This window comes from Tasmannia lanceolata, unplaced genomic scaffold, assembly GCF_043159265.1.
Source record: "Tasmannia lanceolata isolate RefF3 unplaced genomic scaffold, GAP_Taslan_0.1 ptg000006l, whole genome shotgun sequence".
Classification (NCBI taxonomy): Eukaryota; Viridiplantae; Streptophyta; class Magnoliopsida; order Canellales; family Winteraceae; genus Tasmannia; species Tasmannia lanceolata.
The window spans coordinates 26,556,179-26,565,733 of record NW_027518683.1 but is presented as its reverse complement, the minus strand read 5'-3'; the positions used below and the strand labels follow the sequence as shown (position 1 = coordinate 26,565,733).

The 9,555-nt window shown below is 39.8% G+C and overlaps 1 protein-coding gene across 1 annotated transcript; it reads left to right on the top strand.

Annotated features, from left to right (window-relative positions):
- The first annotated feature begins 4,382 nt into the window (after nucleotides 1–4,382).
- On the top strand, nucleotides 4,383–5,540 carry LOC143878880 (protein FAR1-RELATED SEQUENCE 5-like). The gene has a single exon (XM_077381092.1). The coding sequence runs from the start codon at nucleotides 4,383–4,385 to the stop codon at nucleotides 5,538–5,540; it is 1,158 nt and encodes a 385-aa protein (XP_077237207.1).
- The last annotated feature ends 4,015 nt before the right edge of the window (nucleotides 5,541–9,555 follow it).

The following is a 9,555-nucleotide window of genomic DNA, read 5'->3' as shown; positions in this document are numbered from 1 at the left end:
CACTTTCTTTTTCTTTTTATCTTTCTTGTGCTTCTTTCTCCATAAGCTTTTGAATTTGCTTAATGCTTCTTCTCCATAAGCTTTGATACCAAGTGAAATTCTAATGATAGGCCCAAGTATTCTTATTGGCAACTTAGGAGGAGGGAGATTAGGTTTTTATAAAAATAAAATCTAACATTTTGAAAACTTTTTAACCCAATTAAAGATTAAGAGAACAAAACACAATTTAAGCAACAAAGTTAAATCTAAAGTGCAAATTCAAATAAAAGAGCAAGAGAAAAGAAGGAGTGCACCCAAGATTTAAAGTGGTTCGGTCCTCATACACGAGGCCTACTCCACTCCACGAACCAAACACGTTGATGGCTTCACTATGTTGATCTTCTTAACCTTGGCGAAGACTGACAGAATTATGATATTTCACTAATTCTTGGATGCAATTACAGTAATCAAAGGGTGCTTATATAAAGCACTTACATGATAAGCATAGAAGGGAAATCAAGATAATTATGGAAGGGAAGGAATTCTAATCAAATCTACCTAATTAAATCTACTTTCCTAATCTTTCTTGCTTGCCTCTTCTTATCCACTCGCCTAATTTATCTAGTCTCCTCATTTAGCCAACTTACCCAATCTACCTCCAAGATGATCCAACGATGAGATCTTAACCCAATCCAACCATTGGATCCCACATCATATATGGATTGAAAATTGATATACGTATGATTACAATAAAATTGCCAAATATGGAAAATATAATTCCCAAATTACAAATTTAATCGAAATCCACCAATTTGATGCACACTTCCGGAAGTTGATGGTGAAGACTGATGTTGCTGCCAATGATCACCAACGATGGTTGCCGAAGAAGACGCCGCTTGTTGATGTGTTGCAAAGAGGGTTTAAAAAAAAACCAGTGGATCAATAGATCACAACCTCAATGGACTAGACAAGACTCAAGCCTCGATGGGCGAGTAAGATTGGGTCACTATGGACCGATGCCAGAATGGGCAAGAATGGGCCTCGATGGGCATGACAACATGGGTTGGTTTTAGAATACCAATCTTCATGGGAATTTCAAATTGCTCTCTCAAGCATGAACCTCGAGGAGAGAGGCCCCTCAACTGAGTAATGCTCCTATTACAGGCACGCACCTACCTCAACTGAAATGGATCAAGGAATTAAAGAGAGAGAAAAATGGAAGTATAGAGATGGGTGACGAATAATAGCGGAAAAGCTAACGGCACATAAAAAAAAAGCCAATGACTTTACGGATTTAAATGGTGCATGAATAGGAGGGTGCAAATATCAAAATTTAGGAGATAGATTGAAGAGATTGGGTGCATTGAAAACAGGGAAAAAGTTAGCCGTGTCTATACCATAGGCTTCTGTGTTCCGTGGGCATCCCTAATCTTCTCTTCACGATGTTGGAATTCAAGGCTTGATATTTGGACAAAACATTGAGGACTTCATTCTCTTTCCATGAGGCCGATCAAATGAACCTAAGGGGAGATGGCTGCGAATGCAGTGAAGGTATGGATGAAAACCCATGGATGGAAGATGGGAAAGTAGAGATGAAAATGAGGCAAACATGAAGGAAGCAAATTCTAAGAGTTGGGATTTAGATTTGCAGGAGCTATTTTTGCATCGGATAAATTGGAGAGCTATGTTGGCCCGGCGGACGGCCGAGTTAGCCGTCCGCCGGAAAACGGAACTGCGAAAGCTGTGGTCAAGGACGGGTCGGATCGTCCCGCTTTGATACCATGACAGGATTCTGATATTTCACTAATTCTTGGATGCAATTACAGTAATCAAAGGGTGCTTATATAAAGCACTTACATGATAAGCATAGAAGGGAAATCAAGATAATTATGGAAGGGAAGGAATTCTAATAAAATCTACCTAATTAAATTTACTTTCCTAATCTTTCTTGCTTGCCTCTTCTTATCCACTCGCCTAATTTATCTAGTCTCCTCATTTAGCCAACTTACCCAATCTACCTCCAAGATGATCCAACGGTGAGATCTTAACCCAATCCAACCGTTGGGTCCCACATATTCTAACAAAGACTGGTGCCAATTACAATATCCAAATGCTTTACCTTGGTGGCAATCCTCACCACGGAGAGAGGGCTTCGCTTCTCCGAACACTCGCCCAAATACACGGTTTATCAAGAAAGAAAGAACAAAGAAAAATTCCTTCCAAAGGGTTACAATCTTGAAGAAGATATACAAATGAGAGCCTATGATCCAAATCCTAAATTTAGAGGATGAGAGGCATAAACAAGCTTGATTCACTCTTAGGATGTTCAAATATAGTTTTAGAGTATTAGGATTGATCATTGGGAACTTTAGAACTCACATATATATAGAAAATCCAAAATATGACCATTTGGGGGCACAGTCGTAATTCTGGGAAAAACCCCAACGGCTATAATTTTCCACTCAACATAGTGTTCTCGGAGTTCCGAGAGACTTTCTCGGAGTTCTGGGAATTTCTCTCCGAGTTCCGGGAATACAAACAGAAGATGAAAAAATGTTACTAGACCATTTCTCGAAGTTCCGAGCTCGAAGCTCCGAGAAGCCTATTTCCAGCAGGTTTTCAAGTGTGAAATCCTGATTTGTTTTGGGCTGCAAGGGTTTCCAATTCTATACTTAGATGGGATTGTTATGAGGGTTCCAAAGTGTTGGAACACCACAAGGACAATCACTAAAATATTTTAGTTCATTTAGGGGTGTGTGATTTCTTTATTTATGCTTCTCAAAACCTAAACTAGGATTGGATCTTTACAATCTAAAAGACTTCAAGGAGAATGATCTTCACTTGCATTGCTTCAAGTCTTCATGCTTCATGGATCGCCAATGACTTTGGCCTTCCGAATGTGGTCCAATTAGAGTTTCTTGGCCTCAATCCAAGCAACCTTGATATTGAACATTCATGATCTACAACTTAAGACAATCAAACACATTAGTGATATAAAAGCACTTGTATTTGGAATCATCAAAAGAAGAAGGGAATGCCAAGGTGGGAACCATTGGGCTTACACAAGTATTTACATAATTTTAAGTTTCTTTTCCATTTGTTTTTACTAGGGGAACCAAATGTTTTTTTAAATAAAATAAGGGCTCACACACCACTCTTATTCCCTGCATATATTATCCTGTTTTGTGGTTACTTTTTGCTATGGTTTGTTGTGGATGTGATATAAGATGACCTATTCGAGATACTATGAGTAGGAGCCGTGAGGGGTATACCCGCCTTCTAGAGCCACCGCACCAGTAGTATACACTTCGTGTGTAAAACGGACATAGTTTGTACACTAGACGATAGTCACATTGTACAAGTAATTATGCACCCGGCCAGGTGCACCTCAGCCTTACCCCGTCTATATATTGCATTGTCCTCGTGTGGCTACAAGCGCGGTCATAGTACACTCACCAATCATTTATGAGTTGAGATATGCTTGACTCCGCTATTTTAGACCCGCTCCATACAAATGATTTTCTTATGGTTATTTATAATGTGGGTACATTCTTATTTTTCTCTTCTTTCAATTACTAGGAAAATGGAACCAACCTCTTCACAACCGTGTGGGTTACGTATCGATGATGCTTTCTCGCAAGCCTCTGGGATAGGTATTGATGAAGTTGACGCCCATGGTCTTATTGTGGTTGATGATGGGGGTGATGATGGCATTAATCTGATTGAAAATAATATAGAATGGCCAGATACTGATATGAATGACGAAGATGAGGGTGGTAGTACGCCCAATAAGGCTAGTAGTGTGAATAAGCCATTTCTGAACCAAGTGTTTGATGATTGGATGTCTGCCTTTGAATTCTACAATTCTTATGCACTGGCTACTGACTTTGGATTATGAAAATCCAGTACAAATAGTTCTAAAAGAACAAATAATGTGAACTCAAGAAAATTTGTGTGTGATAGAGAGGGGTGAAAAAGTATAAGGCAAAGAAAGTGGATCATTGTAAGGAAAGGAGGGAACGGCGAGCTGTCAGATTGAATTGCAAAGCTAAGATGATCACAAAACTAAGAGATGGGAAGTGGGTAGTGACCACATTTGATGACATTCATTCTCACGTTCTGACCTGCCCACTTAAGAGGCAAATGCACCGTTCCCATAATAGATTCAGTAAGAGTGAAAGTATTAAGACGTTGATTTACTGTCTCGATGAGACCCAGATGCTAGCTGCGAGGATTACAAAGGCCATTAATTCAACAAATGATGGAATATCAGGTGTGGTAACACCTGATCAAGTTGCTTCCCATTTGAGAAAAAGAGGGTTAACAATATAGGCCAAAAAGCTGTGTTAGTGGCCAACCATCTTCAAAAGAAGAGATCAGAAGACCCGAATTTCTTTTTCTCGATGGAGTTGGATACGGATGGGACCTTCCGATGTATGTTCTGGGCTGACGCTATGGCTAGAGATGCTTACATGACATTCAGTGATGTCATTGTATTTGATGTCACTTACAAAACCAATGGGTTATCTCTGCCATTTGCACCGTTTACGGGAGTGAACCATCATAGACAGTCGACCCTATTCGGATGTGCCCTATTAGCTGATGAGACAGAGGAAACCTTCAGTTGGTTATTTGAACAGTGGTTGACGTGCATGCATGGTAAAGCACCTGATGCAATAATAACTGATATGGATCCGGCAATGAAAAATACAATTGGAAGAGTTTTTCCACACACCCAGCATAGGTTTTGTTCGTGGCACATACACAGGCATCTGCTTGAGCATGTTGTAGAGATGAGGGATTCGACTAGTGATTTCTCCCTCGATTATAATCGTTGGTTTTTTTCAAAAACCATGGAGGATTGTGAGCAGTTGTGGGAAGATTTGGTTTGTAAATATGAAATCGGGGAAATTGATTGGTTATCTAGGATGTGGGAGCAGCGAAAGCATTGGGTTCCGGCATATTGGCGAAACACTTTCACTGCAGGAATGACTTCGAGTCAACGTAATGAAAGCATGAATGCATTCTTTGTTGGATATGTGAATAGCAAAACTGGCTTGCATGAGTTCTTAGATGCATGTGATAGGGCATTGGTTCAACGTCGTAAAACGGAAGCCGAAGAAGATTTCAAGTCAAAATATTCGAAAGTAAGTATGAAAACGAATAGCCCTTTGGAAGAAGAGGTCGGGATATTCTATACGAGGAATATGTTTAACATTTTTCAGGATGAGTTGAGGCATAGTACTGGTTGTTGGTACGACCACTTGAGCAAGGATGGGGCCGTGGAAGAATATTTGGTAGGTCCCATAAATGATGTGAATAGTAGATGGTATAGGGTATTTTATGATGATTCCGATGGAATGACCTTCAAATGTGATTGTGCTAAGTTTGAAAGGGAGGAGATCTTATGCAAACATATCCTTCGTATTATGGATACGAAACAATTGAAGAAGGTTCCCAACCATTACATGTTGAGGAGATGGTCTATTCAGGCAATGTATCAAGTAGGGGGTATAATATCTATAAGGCCACAAGTGGGTAGTAGCGTGAATCCGTTTTAGAGGTGATGCCTAATCTCAAGATGGCAACGACTGGTTGATGAACTCGGAAGAGATGAGAAAGTTTTTAACAGGATGACTGAATTTTGTAATCTTCTTTTTGCTGAAGAAGAACAAAAGTAGAAAGAAAAGGAAGTTACATTGGAGGCTAGTGAGTTACCAATCGTTGGTAGCGAAGTATATTCAAAATTTAGCGTGAGTCAAATACCTGAAATCACAATTCGAGACCCACCAATTGCGAAGACCAAGGGCCGTCCAAAGAATCCAACACACTTGAAATTTGGCTTAGAGACATATGTATCCCAACCAAATAATCGGACGTGCAAATCTTGTGCCGGAAAAGGACATTACAAGTCGACATGTAAAAATAAAGGCCAGGTTTGTTTTCTTGCCTATTGATTCATTTGTATGTGTACATGGAGTGATATTTGTTAATGTTTATATATTGATTCTGTTATGGTGAATGCTAATAGAAGCCTAAAAGAAAGTGCCAAAGAGAAAGGTGACGTAGATGAAGATGAAGATGAAGAGGAAGAGGAAGAAGAAGAGGCATAGGAGGAGTACGTATAAACTATGATGTAACTCATGTATTTATTTGAACCATTTTTAGTTCAAATAGATGGCAACAGTTCTTATTATTATTATTTTTATGATCCAGATGGAGGACCCTGGTGGATGAAGATACTTTACAGACTGGGTAAAATATTGTCTTCTTTCACAGTAAACTAATACTTTACATGCTTAAATAATCCACTTCATCTTGCTGTCCTTCTTTAAAAAATGATAATATTGAACTGCGAGTGGTGTTTTCCTTTCTAAATAATAATGAAAACAACATGAATGGTAATTGCTTTTCTTCTTTTTGCAGTTGAGTTCGCATAAACAATGCTTCCTAGTTGAGTTCGCATAGACAATGCTTCCTGATATGAAGACACCAATGATATCAAGACACCAATGCTTCCTGATATGAAGAAACCAATGATATCAAGACACCAAATGCTTCCTGACGTTGTGGCAATTTTGGGGCCATTGTGGCAATTTTCTCACTTTTTTCTCACATTGTTGTGCATCTCGGCAATTTTTTTGGGGCCATTGTAGCAATTTTTTGGGGCCAATGTGACAATTTTTAAGGGCTATTGTGCCAATTTTTTTGGGCCAATGGATACATTATGACTCTTTGTAAGACAAATTTGGAATGCAATTAGAAAAATCCTGACTTTCCTAATGGTAACGCCATGATGCCATATTAAGACTAGCAATGATGCCGTATCAAATTTGGGGGAAGACACTTTGGCGAGTTATGATTGCCTGAATTAGGAATTGGAATCGACATCATATTCTGGTTTATATTCCGATCCTCCCTTAAGGGGAATGAGAAAAAGAAATAAAAATAGACTTTTTAATTCAAAAATCTAATAAAAGTTCCATGTCAATTCTGTCCCTCTATTCCTTTTTTTTCTGTAACCAAACGTTGGGTGGATTGGAATCAGATCTCCATTCCAATGCCTGAGTCAGGCAATCGGATCACACCATGACTTTCTTTTTGGAATTGCATTCGTAGATTGGAGCAAATTGTGGTGGCCTGGAGTAAAGTTGGGGAGCTGTAGGAGTTGGTGAACACTTATCCCTCATGAAGTGGCATAAGGGACTCTTGGTTCTACCAAACCCTTGTGGGCTGCCTCTAGATGTTCTACAAGATCAATGGCTCTAATCTTGCATAAATGCCCCCCTTATGCCCCTTGTAGGACATTAAAGTTAGCTTTTACCATTGATTGTAAAAGTGACTTGCTGTATAGTCTTTCTTCTTTTTGAACAGTTGGGTTTGTCCAATTATAAGAACATGGCCACTTCATGAGGAAAAATATTAACAGTAAGCAATTTGCAATTCATACTTTTTCCCCACCATCTGCCTTTGATATTCAAAAGGGAACAAAAATCTCCCATCAGATTTTTAGTCAATTGATGGGTGTATTTTTCATGGTTGCCAATTCGTTTGTTTATCTACAACCATTAAGAATGAAAATAATCAATTCACAAAATGCTCTTATGATTTTAATAAATGATTGGCAAGATAATGGAAGGCTGAGCAGTGTCAGATTGGTTTAAAGGAAGAAAAGAAATCATATAATGGAGGCAAAGTTTCTACAAAGAACATATGCTATTTAAAACAGCATTTACATCCCAAAGTAGCAGAATTCTTGTAATTAATCAGTTAGTACCCATCAGATTATGTCACTTGAATAGATATCAAAAACCCAAGAAAAAAGGGCAACAACTCCAAGTACTTTATTCCACCCATTCTCATTCACTAGTCCTTTCGAGCGTCGCAGCAAAAGCTTCAATTCAGCTACCGCTTCCTTCGTCTCTTGATTCGACATGTTCAATCTCGATACCTCATCTCCCAACCTTCTCAGAAGGTTATTGGATTCCCTCTGGCACCCAACCAAGCTAGATAACGCATCTCCCAAATCAGCTACCGCAAGGGCCGTCTCTTGCGTCGACATGTTCAATCTGGCTACCACTTCTCTCAACCTTCTCATATGGTTATTGGATTGCCATTCGTACCTAAATTCTGGGTTGTTTAACACATCATCCATCCATAGAAAATAATTGCACCTCCAAGTAATGCCATCCTGCGCGTTATACAGATGTAAGTTCGACCTCTGAAATTGCCTAGAAATAAAATATCACTTAAACCATCTTTACTTACATTGAAATGGCATGAGTAGAAGACCCGTTCTTAGTTACCATGCACATCAGTCTCGGCTATTTTCAGAGTAGCTTTCTTCTTACAGTGACATTGAAGTACGGGGATTCTGAAGAGGGTTGACCTTCCATCAGTACGGGAAGATGAAGCCATCAATAGCAGCTGAATGCAAAAATAGAAAAAGGTAAAAAGCTTAGTTTCCGTCGAATGAGCAGCCTGAAACCAAAATGGGCAGAAGAAGGGGAAGCAAAAGAGAAGAAGGGGCAATATTCTTGGGACAACTGAAATAAACAGCAATTATTTATACAAAAATAACTAAGGAAAGAGAATTGCTTCACAGACCAGGAAACATCAAATCTTTTCAATCCCTAGTTTGGAATAAAAAAGAAACAAAAAACACTGGTTTGTTAGCTCAAATCAGATTACAAACCCTACAAAATATAGCTTTTTACTCTCTTGTTCAGTGTTTTCACTAAATAACTACTCTCTCCAGAATAACAAACCCTATTGGCAACAACCTGTGGACCCCGATCCGAGAGAGGCGGGGGGACGGGCCGCCCCAGAAAGTCTCTAGATCATCCACGTGAAGGAGAGCTCCACCAAGGAACTCTCGAAAGAGTGCCCCTCACAGCATGAGTGGCGATGTAAAGTGAGATACCTCTCGATTCGGGGACCAACCCGGATTCGAGACGCACCTTAAAAAAAGAAAGAGTCGCCATCCAAGGAAGTGGGCCCTGGATCCCATGCAGTGCTCTGTCGCAACAGATAACCAGAGATATAAAAGGTCCATGCCTGATGACGAATGGGGAAGGGGTTAGGTGCCCAAATTCGCCCAAGTGCAAGCACCTGGTCTCTTATGCCATTTATTATTAACTTTGAAGAGTTTTGGGCGAAAATCATGCGAAATGGGAACGAATATCCCTGAGATAACGTCTAGCTAATCATGCATGTCTCGGAGATGAATAAGAAGCACACACAAAAGAAATGAAAGACATGACACCTAAGAATAGCTAGGTTATGAGTGTCATGCCTAATTGGTGTCTAAGTTCTGATGGGCAAACACATGCATGCTAAAGCTAAAGGTATAGGGTCTGTACATGAAAGTAAGAAAACACAGCAAAACATACAACACAACACGACTCCACACACGACTCGACACGACAAACCCTAGACTCTAATGTGATACTTGACTCGGACCAGGATGGCCGTCCATCCTGGCTGCACTACGTATCCCGGCCTCGGGAAGAATCAGAGTCAACGTAGTTCGGCGACCTATGCTAAACTACAATGCCTAACCTTCTAGGACTGCTA

Excerpts from the sequence above, each read along its gene's own strand:
- LOC143878880 (XM_077381092.1), top strand. The coding sequence starts at position 4,383 with ATGGAGTTGGATACGGATGGGACCTTCCGATGTATGTTCTGGGCTGAC.